The 27791-nt window shown below is 37.1% G+C and overlaps 1 protein-coding gene across 2 annotated transcripts in view; it reads left to right on the forward strand.

The window, feature by feature from the left end:
* The first annotated feature begins 3497 nt into the window (after nucleotides 1-3497).
* nipbla (NIPBL cohesin loading factor a) overlaps nucleotides 3498-27791 on the forward strand; it is a 52490-nt gene continuing 28196 nt past the window's right edge. Inside the window, exons 1-10 of one of the 2 annotated variants that reach the window (XM_056254831.1) lie at nucleotides 3498-3618; nucleotides 5467-5616; nucleotides 14864-15029; nucleotides 16363-16499; nucleotides 17509-17620; nucleotides 19637-19791; nucleotides 19899-19954; nucleotides 21419-21797; nucleotides 22918-23658; nucleotides 26513-26677. In XM_056254831.1, coding sequence (XP_056110806.1) covers nucleotides 5553-5616; nucleotides 14864-15029; nucleotides 16363-16499; nucleotides 17509-17620; nucleotides 19637-19791; nucleotides 19899-19954; nucleotides 21419-21797; nucleotides 22918-23658; nucleotides 26513-26677 — 1975 coding nt within the window. In that variant the 5' untranslated portion in view covers nucleotides 3498-3618; nucleotides 5467-5552. Of the gene's footprint in view, nucleotides 3619-3780; nucleotides 4296-5466; nucleotides 5617-14863; nucleotides 15030-16362; nucleotides 16500-17508; nucleotides 17621-19636; nucleotides 19792-19898; nucleotides 19955-21418; nucleotides 21798-22917; nucleotides 23659-26512; nucleotides 26678-27791 lie in introns of those variants that run through there. The other variant, XM_056254830.1, reaches the window with a different exon arrangement.

Genomic DNA, 27791 nt, shown 5'->3' on the forward strand with positions numbered 1-27791 from the left:
TTTATTTTATTTTTTTACACATATTTTGCAATGACAGTATATTATCATTACCCAGTTCTGCAGAATTACATTCATTACCAGCTGACAATGGCTCATCCTTGACATATCTCAATCCCTCACTATTCTACTATACCTTATCAAGTACATGGTGTCACTGTCTTAGAAAGAATGTGTGATATGATATATGTGCATATTGTTGACACAATTTGATCATGTCCTTCTTGACCTGGCCAAAAATTTTTTGTGGTGAGTATATTTTTTTTTATACATGTTTTACATATTATCTTAAAAATAAAGATTCCTTATTGCCATCAATGGTTTCATGAGGAACCTTTCCATTCCACAAAATGTTCTTTATAGTGGAAAAAGTTTCTTTAGATTTTAAAATTAACTTCACAGAGAGATTCTTTGGGGAAGCAAAAATAGTCTAGTGACAAAGTCTTAGTGTTTTATCAAAAGATTGAGCAAACAGTAGCCCCTAAATGTATTTGGACACGTTTTCCTCACTAAACAATGTATGAATGTCACTGCATAACAAAATATCAAGACAAAGATGATTTATTCATATACACATTTTGTATAAAAGGTAAGGTAAACAGTAAGGAAAAAAAAAAAAACAATTGTTCATTATGAAGTAAAACATTCATGAGCCATTCCACCGAAAGGGTGACATTTCTGTCCCCAGGACATTATATGTATAAAATTGCATGAAAATTAACTCTAAAATACATTTTATTATTAAGCAAAATGTCCTGCACATTAAGCTACCTACAAATTTAAAATGTATATTTAAAAACTTAGATAAAAACTACATAGAACACTAAAAAATTGCATTTTCTGCATGTCCCCACTCTCCATCTCTAAACTTTACAATGAAATATAATGATTCAAATCCTTCAGAAATCTGAATTTTTTTTTATTGTTGTGTGACTTTATATCCAATCTGCTTTAAAATGAAAAAAGAAAAAGACATTTTATCTAATATTTGAGATAAAATACACATTTTAGTCATGTCCCCGGGTTTTCACTCAGTCCTGTTACCCTAACACATTACCCCCTCTGAAAAACTGGGAATAATCCACAAGACCATTTTCAACAGTAAGTTGCATCATCTGGATCTTCTGAAGGCAATGGGAAGACCATAAGTTAGTCTTCTCATTTCAATTTCTGTATATGTGATGAAATTGTAACTACGACTGAGAAGGTCAATCTCAACATACTGTCCTGTTACCTAAACTTTTTCTTAGATTTTATTTGTTTATTTTAAAAATATTAACTTTTGGAAAGGCACTAGAAATGGCTCAGTGTCCTCATGCTATTAGCATGTACTATGTGGCCATATGCCATGTATTTGATAACTTTTTGCTTGAAAACTCAATCCTGTTACTTTCAGTCCTGTTACTATTTTTTTCATTTTTCTAAAAAAATTAAATTAAATCACTGTTTTTATCAGTTTTGTTTGGCCCATCATTTATACAATTATTTAATCAATTAAATTGTTTAAAAAATATATAAACTTGAGGCTTTGGTCTTCTTTAAAATGAAAAAAAATGGCTTTGTGTTTTTTATTAAAATACACCTTGCCTTAATAGTGATTTTATTGTCACAAATATACATTTTTGGAACAAATAACCAACAATTTCTTTAAAATAAACACTTTCTTGTGGGGAAAACAAAGGAATTAATTGACATGCTTTTAAACTTGCTTTTTAAATGGCACATGGTTTTCGGTAACAGGATTGAGAAAACATGCGCCCATCTTCTGCTTAAACCTTGTAAAAAAGTAAATAAAGTTGCCTGAGATTGACCAATACACATTTTGAATAGTTAAATATGTGTAGTATTAGATTCAATGTTGAAAAAGATAAAAAATAAAGTTTAATTTTGAAGAAATACAACAAGCAAATGTCACCCATTCGGTGGAATGGCCCTCATATGTTTTTGTTTTTTTGTTTTTTTCAGTTTATGCTTTATGTATTCCCTGGGAATCGAACCCATGACATTGGCATTGCTAGGGCTGCAGGAATACCTAAAAATAAAATGACAGAAAAAGAAACAAAACAGAAAAAAATTCCAAATGGTTAAAAGGGAAAGACAAAGTAAGCATAAAAGAATATAAACTAAATTAAATTAATGCAATCAGAAGAACAGTGCTTTCTTGAAAAAAATGCATTCTGGACTTACCGTTGGGATACACATGACATGTAATGCTTAATAGAAGCCATTATATTATAGCTGAATATATTTCCTATAGCTACACAGAATTATTTCACTTCAAAAGAGCAATACATCCAAAGAATGTAGTTAATAAACTACAGGTGTGCCCGCTAGCTTTAATCGTGATACTAAGTCGCCATCCAGTGGTGAAAAGTGAAACTACAGAAAGGCTCAAAGGTCAATTATAAACCATAGACAGAATAAACCCCAAAAGTTTACGACACTGGAGACTGCTAACGGTTCACCCAGTAAACCCATCAGTTGCTGAAATATATACTTTTTTCTTTGTCAAACATCATTTACAAATTTAGACAGTAGTTGGGTTTTCATAGATAAAGAAACAGTACCTAAATAACAATAATAAAAAATGTCAATATACAAGTATAATAGCTTATTTGCTTAAGCACTCTCACTTTATATTAGTTTCTTAAAAGAAATACCATAAAGAATCAAAGATCATAAAAAGATTCATAAAACACTTAATATGTGTAGTTTGATTTTCATAAACACATTTAACCTCCAATAAACAAAGAATTAACAACAATCTTTTGTATTTGGTGACTTTAAAATTCAAAGGATAAACATGCTATATTGTATTTTCTTTTTTATGCAATAGGATGTTTGAGGCTTTCTATTATTCTATTCAATTAAATTCTACTATATATATATATAAACATAAAATAGAAGAAGAGGAATAGATAGATAAGAGAAATAAGAAATACTATAAATATACTTCACATTTATATGTATATTTATATATATATTTACACACACATAAAATATGTTCATTAATAAATACATAAGTTCATATATATATATATAAGTATATAGTATGAAGTGAATTAATTATAAAGTGTATTGTAAATAACACTATTAATATGTGTGTTATGGATGTAAAATAATTTTTAAAAGAATTAGAATAAAAAAAATCTTAAATGATTTGTGCTCTGAGTTGTGTATTTCAGCGCCTAATTGAAACCGTCAACGGCACATCTGTGTCTGCGGGAAAATAATCACGTTATTAGTATTTGTATTTCCGGTCATTCCCTCTGACTGACGACAAAGCATCAGTTGTGGGGCTTTTTGTTGTCAAACAAAGACGTAAGAAAAATGTGTTTTACCAACATTTACGCGATTAGTTAATAAGGAGCTGAATTAAACTCTGCTCCGTGATGAAATGTGTTTAAAGTGTGATCAGAGACGGCCTGACCTCCCCCACCCCAGATAAAGATAGAGTTGACTTGTTGTTAGCAGGCTCGGCTAAACAAACCCCGCTAGCCCGCGCTGATCTTTTTATAGCAGAGAGGGGGAGCCAGAGACTTACAACAGACCGACAACCAAGCTCTCATCCCAACAACAGTCCCCTTATTTTTTTCTTCTTTGAAGTTACCCCAAGCTAAGGTAAATATGAAACCCTCTCAGAATTTCTGCTAAGTCCGTATTCGCGTTCCCTAACCACATTTAGACACATTTCCATTTTGTTTTTTTTCGACGGAACGGCTCAGTCGTTCTCCTCCGGCGCGCCCCCGTGGCGGGAAGCGCGTGACCCGGCGTCGCGCTCGTGCGTAGAGTCCGAGGCTTCTGGGGAGCTCGCGGAGGCCTCGCGACACACAAACACGGGCGAGTGTTTTTGTGTGGAAACTCAAACGGATCGTATACAAATATCCCACGCGCATTGTGATGAACGAAAGCGTTTCGTCGCGCGACATACAGCGTTAGGAAAGAATGGAGGAAAGCAAAAAGTATTTTTATTGTTCGCGAAGGGAGACAGAAAGATGTGCGTAGCCGAACTAGCTTTCGCGAGTGTTTAGCTTAGCAGAGGCTATCGTTTGTTAAGACTAAACGACTACACTATTGACAGAAAATTGTATATAAAATAACTAAAATTGTTATTTAAATAAGTAAGAACACAAGCGGCTCGGGATTATATAAAAAAATCCACCTATCAGAACAGAGCAATGCTAACTAGCGAGCATCTGCAAGGAATCTATTAAGTCGCGAGCTAACGCTTTGCTAATAGTCAAAATCATCTCTAATCATCTCTCATTTACCCACGAACGGCTTGAATGCTTGTTATGGTAAATATTTACAATCTCTGGTGTTCATAACTTCGCTCTGTTCGTCATGTTTTGAGTCATTACGGCTGAATAAACGTCAGTGAAAAGCTTTGAGGATGAATGGTTCCTCTCTCCAACAATCGACTTGTCAACACTGTGTTTTTGGTCATTTTGTGTCACCCTGTTTGTACAGATGTGATGCTTCACTCCATTGTAATTGCAGCCACATCCTATAATAGCACCTCGCATCAACGATTGAGATAATAATATATAAATTTGGCACATAATTGCATTCAGAACTTAAGCAAACTGAAAGTCGGTTTCCACTTGTTTTCGGTGAGAAATATAAATATGCGATTGCTTTAGACGTTGAAATCGTTTCTGATTGTGCAGTTTTATTTTCTTGCGTCAGGAGGTTTGATTATGAAATTATGCATTATCTGCATATCGCTGCCGAGTTGTTGTCATGAAACCTGCATGCAAGCGATCGGAATGGATTCATGAATATAAATAAGTGAAGTATTGGCATTTAAAGGGACAGTGCAACAGAAATGCCCGTTTGCATTTGTAATCTGCCCGTCAGAGATCAGCTCTGGATTGTTTACCTTCCCAATACAGTTTCACATGCAAATGATTCATGAATATTAATGTAATCTAAATAGCCCGGATGCGGAAATGCATTCTTGGGATACTGTCTGTAGCATCTCCTTTTGATAACATGGAAGAGGTTTTTATGATTGTTAAATGTATTTAAACACAAATACACACATCTTGTTGTCTTCTGAGCAGTGATGTGGTATATTTTTTTGCTTATGTGCAAAATGTGTTTTTGTTAAATTATGTGAGGTCTGCTTCTTAGCATCTCCTCTTTTGTGCTTACTATGTGCTGTCAATCTCCCAGCTGTCATTGGTCCCCTATGGAGACAGGGTTGGGCTTGCATATCTAATTGAGGGGTGTGTCCTCGCTCCATCCTCTGTCAGTCCAGAGTGGGTGTGTTCGTCAGGCTGTCTGTCTCACATAATGCTCCTCTACATGGCAGTTAGTGTACAAAGAAATCAATGCACCTGTTACAGACAGTAAGTCTGAGTGGACTGATTCTGCCAGGAAGCATAGTGTCTGTTTTGAAATGAGTGTATCATTTATGCTGCTTTATTCAAGTCAGTGAGACTCAAACCCTCTTTCTTTTTGTAGGATTGAGTGAGATGTGAGGGATGGTCAGCATATAAATATCTCTGTGGAACTCTGTGTGCATAAGACTTCTGTGCCCAGCCGTCAGTATGAATGGGGACATGCCACATGTGCCCATCACAACCCTTGCTGGGATCGCTGGTCTCACTGACTGTAAGTACATGCATCACACTACTCATACTTCACTGGCCAACCACCCACATTTACATTGGATTTGGTTCTAGAATTATTTTTTCCCATTCATTTTTTTTTGTACGAATTTTACAAAAATTCTACAATATGTAGAAGCCACGAGCCAAGCTGCAAGATGAACCACACAACATTGCAACATTTTGCTTTAAAACACAAATATGTGTGTACTTAAAATATTTTATGTGTGAGTGAACAATTCATCCCATGAGGCATTGCAAATGAGGTAATTGGGAAATAAAAAGGATGGTCAAATATAAAACTAATGATTTATTTTTTTAGACTGACTTATTAGTGACTACACATTTTAAGTTTTTATTTTTTGGTGCTATTAGGGATGCTCATAATTAACTGGTTAACCGACAAATAATTTTTACTGATTAATACTATTGGTTAAATGGATTAAAAACAGTTGCTGCATGGTTAAAAAATACGCTACACAAATAAAATTAAGCTTTTGAGAACTTGTGTACAAGTCATATTTTATTATTACATTAATGTAATAAAGGCCTAATCAAAACACAAAGTTTTCAAACATTATAAACACTATAAACATAAGCTATAGGCTATTTTTGATTTCCCCTCACTCCAAAATAAATCATTTCAGGGCTCCGGACTAGGGCTGTCACTTTTGTGAAAAACACACTTATGATTTTTGAGACATAAGTGTTCATTGAATCGATCGTTTCCATTTTCAACACCAAATATATGACAAACAGGATTACAACATTCAGGGATTGAAATTAACTCCCTCCAACCCGCCAAATGCGGGTAAAAATGAACTTTGTCGGGTAACGCTGTCAAATCACTAGCCAATTTGACGTGTTTCTATGTTTACTCACTTCTGCGCGGATTTAGCGCAAATACGCAACTCGTGAGTCCTCATGATATTTTAAATACAGCGCATCAGAATCGGCGCATTTCTGGGTTACTTGAACACACACGTCACTACGCAACAAATAATGGCACGCTTGTTCACTTGCATTGAAGTAATAGCGAATATTAAAAAGCATTTGATTAACAGAAAAGACTTTGTTATTTTCCAACATCCTAAATGTTCTGTGTACTGTATTGATCTGTCCACCTAAAACACATTTTTGGTAAAAAAAAAAAAAAAAAAAGGCCGTTAAAATCGATTTTCGTTTTCTAAACTTGTGTTGGTTGGTCCGATCGATTGTGCAATAGATTTTCGAACGTAAAGTGACAGCCATACTCCGGACTGTTCCAAATGTTCGCATTTTGCTATCTTTTTCCAACGCCACCACGTTGCCCAACTGATAACAGCTGCCTTTGTTGCATATGAGAAACATCAAACGGCAAATAAAACGAAAGTGAAATGAAACCCCGCTACTGATTTGAGCTGTGCAGACCGCATAGCTCAGCTCAAATCAGTAGCGTGGATTCGTTTCACTTTTATTATTCGTGTAGCAACGCTAACTGTAACCATGGTATTGTGGCAGAAATAGTCGAATGTTTTTACATAATGGGGTTCGTACCCCCAAGGGTTCGTACAACCTTTTTAAGAATGAAATTCAAGCACTTATCAAGGGCTTTCAAGTGCTTCACACTTTTTCCAGCCCTTAAAAGCTCTAAATATTATCCAATTTTAATGTTATTTTTAATTTGATAATTGGTAAAAGTAAAAGATGTAGAAAAACTAAAACTTCATGGCAAACAAACACTTTTATTTGAAAAAAGACATGAAATTACCACTGTAACAAGTAGATGGCGGCAGAGGAGCACTTATCGACTAATATGCTATTTCCACTAATATATGGAAAAAAGTCTCTCTTGAAAAACAAAAACTTATCTTCTGTGTAATTCAGTCACAATTTGAAGAAAAGTAAAGAGCGCTCCTTTTATAATCACTGAAGCTGTCTGTCAGTTCAGTATGATACTATAAAAGAGCAATGGTACATTTAATCAGAGTAGAATATTTAAATTATCCCTATAAAAATGATGTTTTTGCATGTTACTGTTATTAATAACAAAGGTCATTTTATCTGCATCTCAATTCAAGCTCGGTGCTTTACTGTCAAATTTCCAATAAACAAATGTAATATTATTATTAGTAACTGTACTTATTAATGCAAAAGAATAGTAATTTTATGATTAAATTAACTTTGATTAAAGTTAAGTGCTACCAAATCAGGTGCTACTGCTCTCAAATGTTTGTATGGAGCCCTGCCTTTAAATTAAACTTTATTCAGAACAAGAATGAAAAATGAAAGTAGCTATGTAAACGTCAAGCCAAAATAAATGAATTTAAAGTGAAACTGAAATAGAAACCAGTGTTGGGCTCTCGTAGCCTGCCTCTCTCATTTGGTACAATCCAAATGTTTCTATATTTGCAATATATTTGGATGCTGAACTATCAAACTAGGTAAACTAGGCTTTGTACTTCACTCGCGTTCCAATATCCACATAAAACATCATCCCACGTGTGCAGTAATGAGCTTGGCAGCACAGTGAGGCGGTGGTCACGCTCAACACCACAGATTGTACTATGGACTATTTAAGTTGAGCAGTGTTTTTTTTATTCTGATAATGAACAGGCTTCAATGTCAAGTTTGCAAGAGCTTGTGTGTGTGTGTGTGTGTGTGTGTGTGGCATTTGTGCGATCACTTGAAATTTTTCAACATAAAAGCGGAAGAAACTGTGTTTACTTTCATTTGTGTACACTCACAATACATACAAAACATTGTGCTTTTGTAAAATAAAGAAAACAAACAGGATGCAATTTCTGCCATCTCGGTTTCCTTGTTCGTGGAGCGCGTCACAAAAATAAACCGAAACTCAGCATATACGCTAATACTTGTTGCACAATTTTTCCTTTCGTTTTATTTATCTGTTAATTACTTAAGTAAAATATATTTTTCGTATTTAGGACTTCATCCTTATAGATTTTATTTGTTTTTCTCCGGTCACAGAAGCGCTGCATGTGCGTGATGTGACGATGTGTGAATTCTCATGTTCTGTTCATGCTGCTATTTGCGCATGTAAAACTAAACCCTTGGAAAACAAAATTTGTTATTTTTATTGGGTCACAGACACTTTTCCATTCTAATGTAACATAAGCTTGTTGGTTAATGAGCGCTTAACACATTTCGGTTGTCGGTTTGGGGAAAAAAAACTAAATGATCATCCCTTATATTTACAAGTTACAACTCCAAATCCAATAAAGTTGGGAAATTTTGAAAAATGCAATAAAATCAAGAATCTGTGATTATTAATTCTCTTTCAAATGTATTTCACTGACTAAAGATGTTTTCACTGAACAACTTATTTGTATTTTGCAAATTTTGATTATGATGGCTGCAACACTACTAAAGAGTTGGGACAGAGGCATGTTTACCACGGTGACACATGACCTTTCCTTTCAATAACACTTTTTTATATTTTGGGTATTGAGGATACTAACTGTTGCAGTTTTGCAAGTGGATTTTTTTGCCCAATCTCGTCTGATACAAGACAGCTGCTCAACAGTCCGTGGTTGTTGTTGTTGTTTGATTCTTCTTTTCATGATGGGCCATACATTTTCAGTAGGAGACAGATCTGGACTGCAGGCAGACCAGTCAAGCACATCCACTCTATGGTACAGTGTCCACAAAACCACTCTGTTGTAGCACATGCTGAATGAGGCCTGGCATTGTCTTGCTTCCCAGTAAAGATGTCATCTTGATGCCATTAAATGTCTCTATACACTCACCGGCCACTTTATTAGGTACACCTGTCCAACTGCTCGTTAACACTTAATTTCTAAGCAGCCAATCACATGGCGGCAACTCAGTGCATTTAGGCATGTAGACATGGTCAAGACAATCTCCTGCAGTTCAAACCGAGCATCAGTATGGGGAAGAAAGGTGATTTGAGTGACTTTGAACGTGGCATGATTGTTGGTGCCAGAAGGGCTGGTCTGAGTATTTCAGAAACTGCTAATCTACTGGGATTTTCACGCACAACCATCTCTAGGGTTTACAGAGAATGTTCCGAAAAAGAAAAAACATCCAGTGAGCGGCAGTTCTGTGGGCGGAAATGCCTTGTTGATGCCAGAGGTCAGAGGAGAATGGCCAGACTGGTTCGAGCTGATAGAAGGGCAACAGTGACTGAAATAACCACTCGTTACAACCGAGGTATGCAGCAAAGCATTTGTGAAGCCACAACACGCACAACCTTGAGGCGGATGGGCTACAACAGCAGAAGACTCCACCGGGTACCACTCATCTCCACTACAAATAGGAAAAAGAGGCTACAATTTGCAAGAGCTCACCAAAATTGAACAGTTGAAGACTGGAAAAATGTTGCCTGGTCTGATGAGTCTCGATTTCTGTTGAGACATTCAGATGTTAGAGTCAGAATTTGGCGTAAACAGAATGAGAACATGGAACCATCATGCCTTGTTACCACTGTGCAGGCTGGTGGTGGTGGTGTAATGGTGTGGGGGATGTTTTCCTGGCACACTTTAGGCCCCTTAGTGCCAATTGGGCATCGTTTAAATGCCACGGCCTACCTGAGCATTGTTTCTGACCATGTCCATCCCTTTATGGCCACCATGTACCCATCCTCTGATGGCTACTTCCACCATGTCACAAAGCTCTAATCATTTCAAATTGGTTTCTTGAACATGACAATGAGTTCACTGTACTAAAATGGCCTCCACAGTCACCAGATCTCAACCCAATAGAGCATCTTTGGGATGTGGTGGAACGGGAGATTCGCATCATGGATGTGCAGCCGACAAATCTGCGGCAACTGTGTGATGCCATCATGTCAATATGGACCAAACTCCCTGAGGAATGCTTCCAGCACCTTGTTGAATCTATGCCACGAAGAATTGAGGCAGTTCTGAAGGCAAAAGGGGGTCCAACCCGTTACTAGCATGGGGTACCTAATAAAGTGGCCGGTGAGTGTACAATCCCAATATACACCTCCACGTCAGAGGTACCTTCACACACATGCAAGTCACCCATGCCGTTTTCTTTTGTACTATACCTGTCACTGATGAAAGACTGGATGGTCCCTTTCGTCTTTGGGACTGAGAACTCAATGTAAATGTTTCCCCAAAAGTTTAAAACAAGCCAAAACGTGGACTCATCTGACTGCAGCACACATTTCCTCTGTCTTTCAAGCCAATAGAACTCAGTGGCATCTCTGCATTGGACAGATTTATAGCTTTCTCCTTGCGTAACAGAGATTCAAGTGGCATTTCTTGATGCAGTGTCACAGACTGTGTTGTGTGACTGTGAAGTGGCAACGGTTTTCCAAAGCACTCCCAAGCACATGTACTGTATTTAACACAGTAGCATGATGGTTTCTCATGCAGTGCCATCTGAGGGCTCAAAGTTCATGCACAGTCATTGGATTTTATTTAACCAACAGTGTTTTCCTGCCTTGCCGCACATGTACTCTGGATTCCCTGAATCTTTTCAAAATATTATGTTTGGTAGGTGAAAGGTGGAAGACCTACTTTTTTTGCACTCTAGCATTGAGAAATGTGATTTTTGAATTGTTTGACAATTCTCATGATATTTGGCACAAAGTGATGAGCCGTGGCCCATCTTTGCTTGGAAAAACTGAGCTGCTCCTTTTACACTCAATCACAATACCCTCACCTATTGCCAATTCAATTGTGGACCGTTTCAAAAGTGTTTAACTTGGATATTCTATAAGCTTTTCACTTTTATTTAGCCTCTGTCCCAAATATTTTGGAGTTTGTAGCAGCCATCAAAATTTTGGTTAGTGAAAACATTGGATATCTTTTCTTTGTACTTTTGTCAGTTAAATAAAGTTTAAAGAGAACTAACAAATCACAGATTCTTGATTTTATTGCATTTTTCAAAATGTCCAGACCCAACTTTTCTGGATTTGGGGTGCAAGAGCTATATATAATGTAGTCAAGTAAATTAAATTAGACACTTCATTGGATTGTGGATTCTGTGGATGCATTTGCATGCTTGAGTTTATGATGGGTCTGTCTTGTACAGTTTTTACATTATCGTTAAATCAATTTCTGTGGAGAGAATGAAAGGAATTTCTACTTTCAATATTGTACTCTTGCGTTCTATTGTTAGATTATGAAGAGAATGTGCAAGCGAGTTCATTGGAGGTCATAAGGATGGTTTCCTGTAAAAAAAAGAAAAAAAAAGAATACTGTACAAATGTTATGCTTTTCTCATTGGGTATGATAAAGCAATCTAGTTGTTTACAGTTTCCAAATATTACTGTTGTATTGGACTGGTGTGTGGTCAGGTGTTTGTGTATCTTCTGTTTAAAATGGAGTATTTCTTTCTATCAGAATTTACAGTCTGAAGGATGATCCTTTTTATAATTAAGAAATGATAGGCTCTGCTTTGTTTTTATAAAGCTCTTACATCCCAAAATAATTGCACTATCAATTTTAAAGGGGTTGGTAATATAAATCACTGGAACTGCATTTAATTAATCAAAAAATACAGTTAAAACAGTAATATTGTGAAAGTTATTACAATTTAAAATAAACATTTTATATATGAATAAACATTAAAATATAATTTATTCCTGTGATGCCAAGCTGAATTTTCAGCATCATTTCTCCTGTCTTCAGCGTCACATGATCCTTCAGAAATGATGTTGATTTGCTGCTAAAGAAACATTTCTTATTATCAATGTTGAAAACAGATGTACTGCTTTAATATTTTTTGTTTAAACCATGATACATTTTTTCATGATTCTTTGCTGAATAAAAGTTCAAAAGAACAGCATTCGAAATAAAAAATATTTTGTAACATTATTAAACTACATTTAAATGTTCACTTAATTATTATTTTGACCAAATACATTTTCATTCTTCCACTACAAGATAAAATCACTGATATATAAACAATAACATTATTCTTTGGGTGCCATGTAGTGATATCCAAAGTAACAGGTGTTTTGAACATGGTTACTGCATTGTGTTATTTATACTTGTATACTTTGTTATAACATTTTGCTGATACTTTCCACACCTTTTTAAAGGCTCATTGTGGCGAGCAGGACGAGGATACGTCCCCAAATACAATGGGGAGAAATTATATATTTTAATTATTGTTATTATTATTTAACTCTAATGCTAAAACTATGTAAGACAATTACTTTATAAATAACAAATACATTTTTTTTTTTTTTACATAAATTACTATTTCTCACCCTTTATGTCTGTATATGGATTTTGCAAATATTTAACCAATGAGAAGTATTAAAAAGAGGTTGTGTGACCAAATCTTTTAACTCCATTCATTGCCTCCTCAAACTGTCAGTTAAACCTCATAACTCCGCCCCATTTCTATTGTGAATGAAGTGCCATAAGCAGTTTGAAGCGTCGCTGCGGTAAATAAAGAACTGGTTCTCTGAATAAGTACAGCGTTTTCTTAAAGTATTAAGAAATACTTGATATATAAAGGGTAATCTTTTATTTATTTGAGGAGCGGGGAAGAGCGTTTTGCATTTGTCAGGCCATCCTTAAAAATATTCTTGTTTGCCGTAACCCGACCGACCCTGTCAATTTAGGACCGACCCAGTTTTTAATTTTTTTTCCCTTTTAGTCCGACCGACTTGCTGGTTGTAAACTTGCATTAAGACCGACCGATTTTTTTTTACTCTTCAAACAACTAGTACAAATGCAATAAAATATCAATTATATTATAGTAAGTATTGTGAATATTAATTGCATAGGCTACGTTCTTTCTTTTAAATAAAAACCCGTGGCGTCATCTATGATGATTATGTTTACACCATTGGTTTACGCATGTCACACTATGGTCTGTGCGTTTCGTTTCATTCACAGTCAATGGTTCGCGCTCGGTGTTGGCTGCGGCGCGGCTGCTTGTGAAATACGTCTGTATGAGCCTACATTTAGGCGCTCATTATTCGAAATTCTTAATGGTCAAATAGGGAATAGATGTTAACGGCCTTTTCTCGGAGCGCGTCCAGCTCGTCACGATATGGCCGCCGCGAACGCGCGTCACACAGCAACAGCAGGCTCTGACAAACACACATAAGTATGGGAAGCCAAACACACCGAAAGTTGGACGAAACGGCGGGGTGTTACAGAGTTCGCGCAGCGCGGACATGTAATCTGTGCGGCTCAATGGACCGAGACGCGCGAGCTCGACAGACTCGACAGCGCAGGGAGAAGTGTTTGCTTGCGCGACCTAATCTCACCAGTGCCGCGCTGACCAATAAAACAGCACATCCCATACCGAAATGTACTAAATTACACTAAAGAAAATCGACCATTCCATAATATGTCAGGACTACTTAATATAGTTTCTACAATGCGCCTAGCCATTTGACCTCACTGATTTCCGTTAATAATAGCAGATGTTTATGGGTCCAATTTAAACGAATAGTGCCAAATGCGCTGTTTTATTGGTCGGCGTGGCGCTGGTGAGATTAGTCATTTTAATTTATTTGTTTCCCTCTGAAAATCCACTCTTTTTCCCCAAATGAATGCAGCTGGAATTAATGCAATAAACATGTTTTTTGACAAAGATTTCAAATTGTTTGTTGTCTATAACCTGTATCAGAATGAGATTCGCAATGGTGCGCCCAAAGGCATGGGTTGAAGACACAGTCAGTGGCGTCACGATATGCAAATTTGTTTAAATTCATACCGACGTAATCACCATGACCAAAAGTGTCCTTTTTATTTTCATTGAATTTTGGAAAAAAAAAAATATAGACCTACCTACCGACCCTTTTTTTTTTTTTTTTTTGCTGTTACTGCAAACCAAAATATTTTTAAGGATGGCCTCATTGAGTCACAACCAAATGTGCGTAACGCTTCATTATAATGTGATATTTTGGCCAAATGGCAGTGAAAGACAGAAAATAAACGAGCGCCCACATAGCTACAATAATCTTCAGAACCTTTAAGCTGATGAAAACGTGATGTGATGAACTGACCGCTGTTCTACACTCAAGTATATGATCACATGTAAAGCCACAATATCAAATTTGGCATCAGTGTTTAATTATTATTATTTTTTGTGTGTTTCTTCCCCCCATTTCCTTTAAAAGTAGTGGTTTTGGTTATACCCAAAATTTGCTTTAGCATATTTCACAATATGAGGTAAATCTGTAAAAGGGGTGTTTTACATTGACTGCACTTTAGGTGCCTGTTAGATTTCTATCCTGCGAGCTCTTGTAATAAAGAAAACCTGTCCTTATTGCACTCTGTTTGTGTGTACAGTGTTGAACCAGCTGCCCCTGCCCTCCCCTTTACCGGGCACCACCACTAAGAGTCTGCTGTACAGCGGGCGTGTAGCTGAGGAAGTGGGGCGTCTGATGGGCTGCAGGGATGAAACTCTGGTTTCTCAGCTTGCCAGTGGCCTCAGCCAGGTCGCCTCAGAACACATGTGAGTTTCTGCTCCCGCTTACATTTACCCTGTACATAAACCACACACATGCATGCCTCCTCTGTCTCTTTCTGTCTAAAGGCCTGGGTATACTTAATTTTCTGCATCTCCGCACAGCTTTCAAAGTATACCCAGCAGCGGATGAGCTCGGATGTTCGACACATGCGCAGTACAATTGTTTTTTTATACTCTACCAGACGTTAGAGGGCAGCACTGAGCCATGTCATGTACAGGACATTCGCTCGGAAGGATAGAAGAAGAAAAGTAGTGGATCCGCCATTGCATGCAAAGTTTAGAACAAGAACCAAAACAGAAACGATGGAGAAGGATAGGCTGCTTTGTTTACTGTTTTGCATCTCTCTTTACACACTCGGACTTGTACAGTAGTACATCATAACTGTGTGTATCGCCACCTAGTGGACTCAACATTCACCTTCTGCACTGTCCGCGTACACTGCAGATCCTCCCGATGGCGAAAATTACGTCACAAGTATACTTTGGGATTAACTCTCTGCACTTGCATGTCCATCAGTACATGGGCCCTATGAAATCCTATTTATTTTCCCCAAAATTTTCCAGTGTTCTCAGTTTAAATTTTTCTGGATTCTATTTGATGGTTTAATTAAATTTAATTAGTAATCAAAAAGAACACTATAGTCTATATCACACTTGATTTAGTGTACAGCCCTACTTTTGATTTAATCATCCACAATTTGCCAAACTCTGTGACATTCCACGTTATACAGTAACAATTCCATTTATATGACTGGATTTCCTCTGAATTTTCTTTATTGTGGAAATCATAGGGCCCTATGCAGTGTTGGGTAACGTTACATTTGCGTTACTTTTTCTCATCTGGGCTGGTCTTGCTTATTTGTTTTTTAATAACAATTTTTTTTATATTTTTGGCAAATGTAAAAGCCCTTTCACACCAAAAGTGAAATGAATAAGCCTCAAGTGGAAGTGCAAATTCACGTCTGTATGTTTAATAAAGTGAGATTAAATGCATAAAGTATATTATCATATTTTATTATTGCAGGTTTGTGTAATATTTTGAGTTTGATTTCAGTTTTCTTTTTCTTTTTGAGGAATGCTGAATTTGTTTTTGTGCCAGCGAGATGAGTAAATTCATTCTCACATTTAGTCTAGAGCCACAATAACCATCATATTTACACAGCACAATTTCTCTGCACTTACTCCTGATTTAGAAAAGCTGTCAGTCCAATGCATTACCTAACTAGTTAGTTGAAAAAAGTCAAATTACCCCCAACACTGGCCCTATGTACTCTGTTAGATGTTTGTGAGTGTGTCAAATCTGATATGATTTCCACAGAGAGCTGAAGGACAACCTGGGCAGTGATGATTTGGAGGGAGATGTTCCAGTTCTGCTGCAGCTTTTGCTGTCCAGAAACCCCACCATCTTCAGGAATAAGACTGCACCCAGCACTCCCCAGTATCCAGCCCAGGCGGGTAAGAGTCCTTTTAAGCACATAGGGAGACCGATATTACTACAAGGTTAATAGATTGCACTTGCAATAAGTTCAGCCTGAAGAAATTACAGTTTTATGTTCAATACTGTACTGTGTTTGCTTTTGTAACAATGCTAACTGATTGGTTGCCAGTTTGCTGTCAGGTGCATGTGGTGGAACTGGAAATTCACCTGTAAGATGAAGTCAGGTCACTCTTACAGAGTATTTAATTAGAACAATCATACATATTCATTACCCATAGAACAAAGACCGTAGCAATTGGTTGGATAAGTAAATGGATCTACTTGAGTCTTCCTCTCTACATCTTATAAATATCATTATTTAAACCCAAGCATGTAATGATATGTTTGTCTGCCTACAGAATGTGTACTTCTGCTAAGACAGATTATGCCTCCTTTTCCTCTCCCAAAAAGATGGTTACAATAAGGGCTACTGAAAGAGGCATTGTTTTATTTGACCTTGTGATGTTCCTTTATACTTAGAAAATACATGTTTTGAAACAACAGAGAAGAAAACCGAATGAATTATCTCTGTAACATAACCATTAGTTCATACACACCACATGCATGTTAAAACAATCAGTATATAAAATCAAGCTTTATGTTAATATAAAAAGCATATAAATAAATGTTTCCACATCCAATGTACTTGCCACTGCTCCATTCTTCACTAACAGCCTTTTTACAAAACATGGATTACACTGATCGCATCACAAAACAATCCATGCTGATATGTGTCAGAAAATGCTGTGTGCGAAAGCTATATGTTTGCTAACTCATCTTTTTTTAAAACATACTGTTTTATATTCTGTGACTTCATTGCAATGACTTAATGACTGTTTGATGTCATTCTTTCCTGTTTTAGCAGCAAAACTAGCCATATTGAAACTTTTAGTGAACATCTCGAGTTGTGTTGTGTTAGAGTTGCTTTTCTGCGTGTTGTTTCTCATCCAGACCATTTTTTTTTTCTTACATTCTTGTTTTTCACAGGTATAAGTCAGCAGTCAATGGCACCGCCGTATAAAGTCACGCATGGCTCCATGCAAGAAAGCCCATCCTCTGCCAATTACCAGCAGGCTTCTATGTCCCACAGCCCCTCTGGGTGAGCCTGCTTTCTCATTCAGTTTTCATCTGGAAGACTAACGTGTGCTTCTATTTGTCACGTCCAGTTGCTTTTTGTGTGACAAAACTAACCATCAACTGCTGCTGTTTACGATTATAGCCAGTTTCAATAACAATGTTACGTGTGGGGTTTAATGTGTAAATGATTTTGGTATTAAATTTGGAGAAAACACATATAAATGTCAGCATTGCTTTAACATAGGGCTGCTGGATGAATTAAAATAAATCCTAAAACGCAATATTGCTTAGTGTGAATATCAGAGCGAAGTGCGGCACTGTTAATTAGGGATGTCCCGATCCGATCCACAGCATCGGTATCGTGCCGATACTGGCCCAGAACGCTAGACTTGCGTCCATTCGTTTTTCCTTTTTTAACCCGTAAAACGATAAATTAACGGTTGTTGTATTTTTAAAACGCAAAGTTGAACACCAAAATTTGAATTGGAACTGTATGCACAACAAAAGCTGCGCAAAAAAAAAAAATTTGACGTAAGTTATATATAAATAACCAAGTTTTTAGTAAACGGATCAATGGGTAATTTTAAAGCTTGTTAATGATTAACTTTAAACCTGTTGGTACTTTAACTTTTTTTTTGTGTGTGTTTGAATAAAGGGTGGCAGTCTTTCCTAATCAACTGTGTTGTGGACTAGCCTATAGCCTACTGGAGAATTTTGTTCTCCATTTGAGTGAATTGTTTTTAGGTTGCTAATTGAGCAAAGTGCTTCCATAATATTATTAGTAGCCTAGTAGTATTAGTTCAAGAATAAAATAAAAATATCGGATTGATATCGGTATCGGCAAATAGCCAAAGCGGCGGTATCGGAAGTGAAAAAGTGGTATCGGGACATCCCTACTGTTCATCACATGAGCAGCTCATGATTCTGTGTTTTCAGTGTCTCGGAGCTGCTTGGTTCACAGTAGTGTCAGTTTTGTCAGCTATTTTTTAATTAAGTCTTAGTCCTTTGTCAAATGTACTTTTTAGTTGTTATCATATTTAGTCAACCTTGTCCTGTTTTAGTTTGGTCAAGTTTTAGTCGACTAAATGTCTGAGCATAGTTTTAGTCAATGAAAATTATTTTGTCATGCTGCAAGTTTTACCAGTAGGGCTAAATGATAAATAGCCTATAATAAACCAGGAAACTAGATGAGGTATAATAAACCATGCATATGGGTTGACATTTTCTTGATTTGTGCCTATAGCTGAAAGTGCAATAATTCTAATGAAATGTAAAAATAAATTTCTATTTATTATAATTTTGAGCAAAATAATCGGGATTATCAGTTTAATCATTATGTAGCATGATGAAAATGTTCAACTACACTGCAAAAGGGCCTCTTTTAGCTGTTATGTTGTATTTAATTAATTATTTAATTAATTTTATGCTCAACATGTAACATTTTTGAAAAATATTCTTTAACTTGATAATTGTCGTTTTCTTCAACCATCTAATTAATATGACACCTAAAATGCGTTGCTTGTAAAAAGCAGCTATTTAACAGCTAAAAGTGGCCTCTTTTGCAGTGTAGTTGAAAATAAACATAACATAAGGTCATTAAACATTGCCTTACAGCTACAGCCAGAGGCAGAACATTTCAGCCTCCTATTTTTCATTTTTCAAAGTGTTTGCTTTAGCCAGTAGAAGGCACAGCACAAGTACCACCACCGCTTCGTTTTGAGGCAGGAAAAACCCTGATTTAGTTATTTAATTTACCAATAATAACTATTATTAATATTATTATTATATTACATTTTAATTCGCAATTACAATTTTTTTATCAGAAAAAAATCCCAATCAGATTTTTTTTTTAACATAAAATATTATCAGCTTGGTAATCATACATTTAATTTGGCTACCCTTTCATTTTCTTTCTTGTTATGAAGAAAAATTATTTAAAATAAATAATTGATGTTAATTATTTTTTTAACAATTCAGTGTTGGCGATAAGGTTTAGTGGTCTCTTGTTGACGGTGTCCTCTCCTGTTCCTTATGATAGGCGTTTTGTGGCAGGGCAGTCTGGTTCTGGTGGACGGTTTCTGCCTCAGCAGAGCAGCCCAGTGCCCAGCCCATATGCCCCCCAGAGCCCTGCCACCGGCTACAGACAGTACCCACACCCCCCAGCCTACAGTCAACACCAGCACCTACAGCAAGGTCTGCACAAACACACACACATACAGCCCTATACAGCAGCTCTTCCATGCATCGAGATCTTTCTCAGTTTTCTGGCTCATTTAGACATCTTTCTGTTTTTTCCCCAGGTTCAGTAGCAAGTCCGATGATTCCAGGAGGCATGAGAAATGTTCAAGAGAATAAGGTAGAAATTCTAAGGCTGTCATGGTTATGAAATTTGGCTGATGATTAATTGTCTAAGAAATAATTAATTATGATCATTAATGATCAGTTTTACATCTTTGATGATTATTTGTCTGTTTTAGGGCTTTGACTTCAAGATCAATAATTGTCATACTTTTTTGTGGGAATTTATTACATCAGAAATGAGGTTGGGTATCGTTTGGGTTTTTTTCTATACCGGTGCCAAATCGATACTTTTAAAATGGTAACGGTGCCTAAACCGATACTGAAAAAAAAGAAAAGAAAAAGAGAGCCTCATTTTTGGTGAATGACATTAAATAACGGCTTTTTTTATTGGAAAAAAAAATTTAAATAAAAAATTCTTAATTTAATATATTAAAATTGTAGAGTAAATATATAAATATAAGTAGTCTAAATACAAAATACAACAAATTTACATAACAAATTCACAATAAAACCTAAGCCACCTAACCCAAATACAATAATTTAACACTAAATAACACTACAGTACTAATAACAGCAAAGTAGTCTGTATTCGGTATGCTACAAACCAGCTTTAAATTTCAGCAATTCTTTTCACATTTTTTGCCTTCTCTTTCCAAATACGACAACTCTCCTGACTTATTGCATGTCCTGCACAAGGTGTGTGTTATTTTAGAACGCATCACCTTAAATGCCGTGACGCGAAACCCATTGTGGAAGATAGTTGATCTATAACGCACAATGTGCTAGTACGCACTGCAGTTCAGAGAATTTTATCTGTCAGATTTAGGCCTACAACACGTCAATTCATCCACTTCTCCCGAAATACATTAAAGTAAGTGGCTGGTGAAGTGTGAGAAGAACTTTTATAGTACATTTTATAATTACCTACACAATTTGTATCTAAACACGCCATCAGTTTATAATTGAAAAGATTGTTATTTCCGCTTCCATAGACATCAGTGTATTTTACAAACTATAAATGTTGTTTTGCTAGTACTTATGTGTATTTAAATGTCTGAAACCTAAAATAAACCTTATGAGGTTGAAAACACTGAATAGTTGTGATATAATATGACAGCGCTGAGAACGTCTGTCTCTGGCTCAGCGCCAGCCAACGCGCTAAAGTAAATTTTAATTTAGAAGTTGATCATCACGCGATCTGAACGTTTTAATCACACTGGTGTGAACAATCGTACGCGTCAAAGGGTTAACTAGCAATCACATGCGGTGATGATGATGCTTGCGTCCGTTTTGGAAAACCAGAGGGCAACTATTTCAACAGACAGCTGTGGCATTTAAGTGGCACCGAAATCTGCGTTTTGATTCGGTCCGGTTACATACCGGTTACTTGGGTACTGGTTACATATTGGTGCCCGGTTTCGGAAATGACTGTGATTAATTAACTAAATCCTTTTTGTGGTCACATGCAGTATAAGATAAGTAACATCTTCTGATTGTGTTTTCCTCTGTAAACTGTTAGGATCAGATAAGGACGGGTTTCACGTCTCACATACTGCAGTCATCTCCACCTTACACCCCTCCATGCGATGGAGCTCAAGACATGCATCTGGGCTCCCCGGATAAGCAGCGCGGTCTGAAGCCTAATGAGGGAGAGCGGGACACCGCCGATAAGGCTGCGGTGTATGATATTGTGGGCTCACCGGGAAAAGACACACTAACTCACACTAAGCTGATCCTGAGGCAGTCACGGGCGAGGCCAGTGGAGGTGGAGCTTGGGGGAATGTACCCGGGCTCAGACCCAGAAGGAGAACTTGTGGAGGCTCTCGCCGCAATAGAAAGGATGGAAAGTGAAGCGGCCATGGAAACGGACCGGAGCGCTAAAGAGGTGCAGGACAAAGGTATGATGCAGGATCATTAATCATTATTAAACACGTTGTCTTCAAAACTGTTTAGCAGTACACTAATATTCACATTTTTTAAATAAGTGCTCTCCAAGGCTACATTTGTTTGATCAAAAATACTGTAAAAACAGTAATATTATGAAATATTATTACATTACAACTTTCTTTAGTTTTCTATTTGAATTAGTGCTGTCAATCGATTAAAAATGAACTAATTTAACATTTTTCTGTAATTAATCATGATTTATGCCCATTAAACATTAAAGTTAACATTAAATTTAATATATTTCTATATTGTAATACTTTCACATTGAATCTCCAAAATAATGTAGAAACAACATAATGTGTATATTTTAAATAGTTTCTTAATGGCATCTTTAGGCTATGTGAGCCCAAAGCCGGTTTCAATTTAATTTAAAATAATTTCTTTTTGCCTTGACATTTATATAGCTATTTTCATTATTTTTCTGTTCTGAATACAGTTGCATTTAAAGGATTTGTTGTGGAGTGAGGTGAACTAACATAGCCTATTGCTATGTTTATAGTATAATATTTGTAAACATTTCGCTTTATTTATTGGTATTTTACATTATTTCTGAATGTAATAATTAAATGTGACTTGAACACTACTTATACTTTTTTATCAAACGCTATTTTTTATGGGTAGCTTATTTTTAACGTTTTAAAATATCTTTAAAATGACTTTTTAAACCATTTAACTGATAGTATTAATCTGTCAAAATTCTTAATGTCGGTTAACCAGTGAATTATGAGCATCCTTAACTGTCACTTTTGATCAATTTAATGCAGCCTTACTGAATAGAAGTATTCATAAAAAAAAAAAAAAAATTTGCAATGGTAGATTACCTGCAAAGATGTACAAAAACAAAATACAAAGAAAGAAATGTAATTGCATTTTACAAAAAAATAAAATGAATCCTGTTTTAGGGCCTTGCTGTATTTTAAAATTAATCCCCCCCCAGATTTTCATAATAAAAATAACCATCACAGTAAAAATAATAGGAATTATTCTCGTTATTAATGGAGAATTTGGGGGTAAAATGTGACCTGGACACGTGAGATTCAATGTCCCGTTTATGTCTCTTTCTCTCTGTAGATAAGCCTTTGAAGAAGCGGGACTTTAAACAGGACTCCCACCCACAGGAACCTGGCGCAGCTGGTACAGCTGGTTCAGGCTCTGGGGCTCCAGGTGGGGGAGGAGGGGCTAACGCAGGGCACAGGCTGGCCCCTCAAGAGGCCAGTGCTGCGGGCACCAGCGCCAGCCGCCCGGGCCTGCAAGTGAGTTTGGAGCAAGCAGGAAGAGTGGAGGATGCGTGCATGGGCATGCCTATCCCTGCCAGCGAGGCTCAGCGCTGGCCTCAGGAGCCGCAGGAGGGCGTCACCCCGAAGCCCGTCAAACACAAGCACGACCACGCTCCAGAACACCGGCATCGCCATGATGACAAGCAGCCTGATACTCCGCGGCAGAAACACAGACCTGAAGGTCGGCTCGCTGACGTCAGCACGCAGCGAGCCGCTCAGTCGGGGAGTAAACCGGTCGAACTTCCTCCATACATGCTGGGTGAAAACACCAGTTCGGGAGCGCTTAAGAACTTCACCATTCCCAAAATCAGAAAAGGGGGAGATCACGGAGGCGGAGATCTTCCAGAAGGCTGGAAGCAGCCGTGTGTGCGGCTGGAGAGACTAGAACCAGAGATGGACGTGAAGAAGAGCGTCAAGCCTGTGGTCGTTCTGCAGAAACTCTCCATAGATGAAGTGCAGAGGCTCATGAGAGAGAGAGACTCACGTGGCTCCAAGTCCGGCAAGAACAGACTCTCCTCTGGGAGATCTGGGAAAGGTAGGGGAACTCCTTTTATATTTGTCTCATTCCAGTTTGAATGACCGTTTCCCACTCTGAGAACATCATGATGGTTTTTTCTTTTGAATTGGACGAACAGCCAGGCAGAGATAAATATAACTTGGCTACTTGTGTGAGGGCAGTTATGCACAATGTTTCTTGGGTTTTCCAGCTGGGAAGAGCTGAACCATTACAGCTTTGTTTGGTTTTTTAACACTTTAAAATGGCTCTTGTAAGTGGATGTCACCGAATAGCGTCTCATTTATATAGCCAGACTTTGTTGTGTGCTGGGTTAGAAATACAGAATACATAAAGGAAAAACTGTAATTGTCGTACTATTAAATAAATGGTTGTATTTAGTTATTTATGTAGATTTCTAAATGTAATACTAAAATATTTGTAAAAGCTGAAGTTTTTGATTATGGATTTGCTGTTGGTAAGATTGCCATGATCAGTTTTATTTGAGTGTTTTTTAGTTTTTTGAATTAGCTTTTATTTTTAGGTTTTCGTTTTAGTAATTTTGTTATGTGCTTTTGTCAATTTAGTTTTTTTTCTACATATTTCTATTAGCTGTCAATGTTAAGGCATGCAATTAATTAAAAATCCTTCACGCTTTAAAATAATTTAACACAAATAAATGAATGAAGCATGCAAAATTGCATCATTAACTTAATTTACGTCACGCAGTTAGATGATCTTAGTAGTGTGGACTTTATTAAACTGAGCATCTACGATGGCTCAAGCACCTGTAACCCTGGTTGGTGGAAATTTCTATTCTAACCCTTTAACCCGATTTCACTTCTATGTTTGTGATCCGATCATTTTAAGCCGCTTAACTCCGGGAAAGTTTTCAGTTCAATTATCCAGTAAGTGAATGCATTCAAACAATCAGTCCAAAACAGCGCTAATGTAAAGAAAATCAGGCTTATTATATCAGAGATGGCAGAGAGAACAGTGACTCACGGACAGTTTTCAGTGAATTATTCCTCCAATGTCTGTTTAGCTTTAAAACACAAGCTCTGACATATTCTGTGATTGTCTCTGAAGAGCGCGAGGCCTCACTCATCGCACTGTGTAAAATACAGACTGAATAGATTGTAAAAACATCCCACCGCTTTATGGCCAGATGAGACGCAAACTACGTTTCTCAGCTGGATAAATCAAACGGCTTCTTGCTAGTAAGGTTTTGATGAATGAGATTTGTATTCAAGGTAAAGACAATTGCAGTGATGTACAGGAGTCGTACAGTAAGCATGTGCGAGTCTGTTATTGATTTGCAAAACAAGCCATGTATTTGCGCTCTCAGTGCACTGATATCGCATTTGTATTTATGCAGAGACATTTCAGTTAATTCAGTACATTATTACCACAAACATTGTATCCGTCATGATGACTCGTGTATGTTGCTGTGTTTAGTAATTCTGAATGGATCCGTTGCTGTGTAGTGTGTACTTTAGTATATTATGCATTCAGGTCAAGGCAGTTGGTTTATTTATTTATTTTTTTCATCTCCATGTGGTTCTGCTCAGTATCACAACTTGCCATGTCTAAAATGTAAACAAGCTCTAAACAAGCTCTTTGCTGTTGCACTATACACATACTGTACACTAGGGGTGTAACGGTTCACAAAATTCACGGTTCGATACGATACACTGTCACGGTTCGGTTCGGTACGTTTCCGATACAGCAAAAAGAAAGAAATGCCAGAGAAATTTCCTTGATTAAATTTTTTTTATTATATTTTTATTAAAACTAACATCATAAAGTATGATATTTTTTTAACTTTGAGCAATGATGGAGCTATACTTGACTTTTCTTAGGAGCTTATAAAACAAAACAGCTCCTTGGACAAAATGAAACGTAATATTGTAGTAGGTTTATTTTAGTTCAGATTAACATTTGAGGGCAGCAATTGTATTCATAATGTCAAAATAAAACCGACGTGATGTTACTTGAAAGCATTATAGCCTACTATTCCTGCCAAACTTCCATGGTTACAGTTAGTAGTGTTACTACAGTTAATCCATGGTGAATGTTGCTGATCTGTGGACACTGGATAGTTCATTCATGGCACAATGTTTCTTCCTGGTTTCCACGTCAGCGCTGTTTGATCCGTTAATAACGGAGAAATGCGCATGTTTCTCACTAGATCTCGCAGCGATATTATTACTTCAGTGGCGAATTCAAATGCTTTCTTTACTGGATTTCGCTGTGTAGTAACAGTGCTGCTTGATTAAGATCGGCTCGCGCTGCATTGGACCAGACTGATAAACGGTCCGTCAACCACACAATAACGAGCAGCTCAGTTTCGTTCCGCTTACATTACATTTTCCATTTGATGTTGGGCAATGTTGTGGTCACGTCAGCGTCTCTTACATTATGAGCGCGCTTGCCACGCGCGACGCGCCTACTTTTGAAATAACGAAATTTTGGTCGGCAGGAAAAATGGTCCAACGAACAGTTCGCTTTAAAAATGCGTACCGAAAACCGAACCGAAAGCCTCATACCGAACGGTTCAATACGAATACGTGTATCGTTACACCCCTACTGTACACTGAATTCTGTAAAGTTTTGTTCTGTAATGTTTTTTCCCACGTGTGCCTTGGAGTGTATACATTTATGAATTAGATAAACTCATGTCATTTGGTGATACGGTGTCCTTTTGGAGTCTTCAAGTGTCCTTTTTTAGAAAGACACCAAAATGTACCTTGAAAAAAGTTTTGTGAGAATTGTCCTTCAATCTGAGAGTTTACTTTGCTGGATAGAGCAAATGATGACAAAATAAACATGTTAAACAAGATTAATGGTGTATGCTTAATTTCAGTGTAAGTTGAATGTAAGTCTTTGTGCACAGGTGGAATAGACCCTTCCGTGCTGAAGGATCTTCCTCCTGAGCTGCTGGCAGAGATCGAGTCCACCATGCCCCTGTGTGAGCGGGTGAAGATGAACAAGCGCAAACGCAGCACTGTAAACGAGAAGCCTAAATATGCGGAGGACAGCTCAGAGGACGAGGATTTCGGTGAGTAGCGGTTTCCACCACTGCAATGATCACTGGCAACTCCCACACAAAGAGGAATACCAGATCAAGATACAATGCTTCGCAAGACTGAACAATCTCGTAACTAATTTAATGAGGTGCATCCTGAGATGCTTTTTGAACCGTATTGATGGTTCACATGCATGCTGGACACTTTTTGACTGAATTTCCTTCACTATCTATCTCCAATTGGCTTTATGCACAGCTTCACTACTTCCTGAACTTCAGCCAGCCCTTTGTTTCCTGTCTGTCATTATTGGACAAACTGATTAATCCAGGTGTGCCTGATTATTGTTACTGAGGCCAGGCACACCTGGATTAATCAGTTTGTCCAATAATGACAGACAGGAAACAAAGGGCTGGCTGAAGTTCAGGAAGTAGTGAAGCTGTGCATAAAGCCTATTCAAAATAAATGAATGACACATTCTACAAACCCACTAAAAGCAATTAAAAAGCTTTTCGTTCAGTTATACAATGGACGGAGTCAGATTTCACTTATCACGTGAAGAGAGCAAGGAGAGATGCGCAACAGATCCTAAGCATCATTGACAAATATCTTATCTTGTAAAATATGTGGTCAGTACCGCCACTCCTTATACACAGAGAACGTGTGATCGCGAATTAGAGGACACATTCAAAAGCGATTTCAATGCTCCTCATTTTAATAGCGGCTCCCTGATGCCAGCAAATAATAGAAAATATCATTACCTAACTATGTAATGGTGAGAGAATGCAAAAGTTTTGTGCGTCTCATATTTTTTTCAATCAGGAAAAAGGGAGCAAGCTTTAACCCGTGGCAACAATTTAAAATTGCAATTTAATTAATTGCATGTCCCTTTAGGGGCTCCGTAGAATGCGTTATTCATGATCCATTCCTATCCGAATAAAGTATTCGGCTTTAGGCACATCCCTGTGTAATATTAATTTCACCCATTTAAGCAAACTGATGCCTCATTATTGCACTGAATTTTGTTTTATTTTAGTAGAATTAAATTATTTGTGAAATTTACAAGCAACTTCCTTTGTGAAATGTTTTTTAAAAACAGCAATTAACACACATTTAAAAATGTGAAGTAGATGGACTTAAATTTTTATT

This window comes from Rhinichthys klamathensis, unplaced genomic scaffold (genome assembly GCF_029890125.1).
Source record: "Rhinichthys klamathensis goyatoka isolate OS25496 unplaced genomic scaffold, OSU_Roscu_1.1 h1tg000114l_1, whole genome shotgun sequence".
Taxonomy (NCBI): Eukaryota; Metazoa; Chordata; class Actinopteri; order Cypriniformes; family Leuciscidae; genus Rhinichthys; species Rhinichthys klamathensis.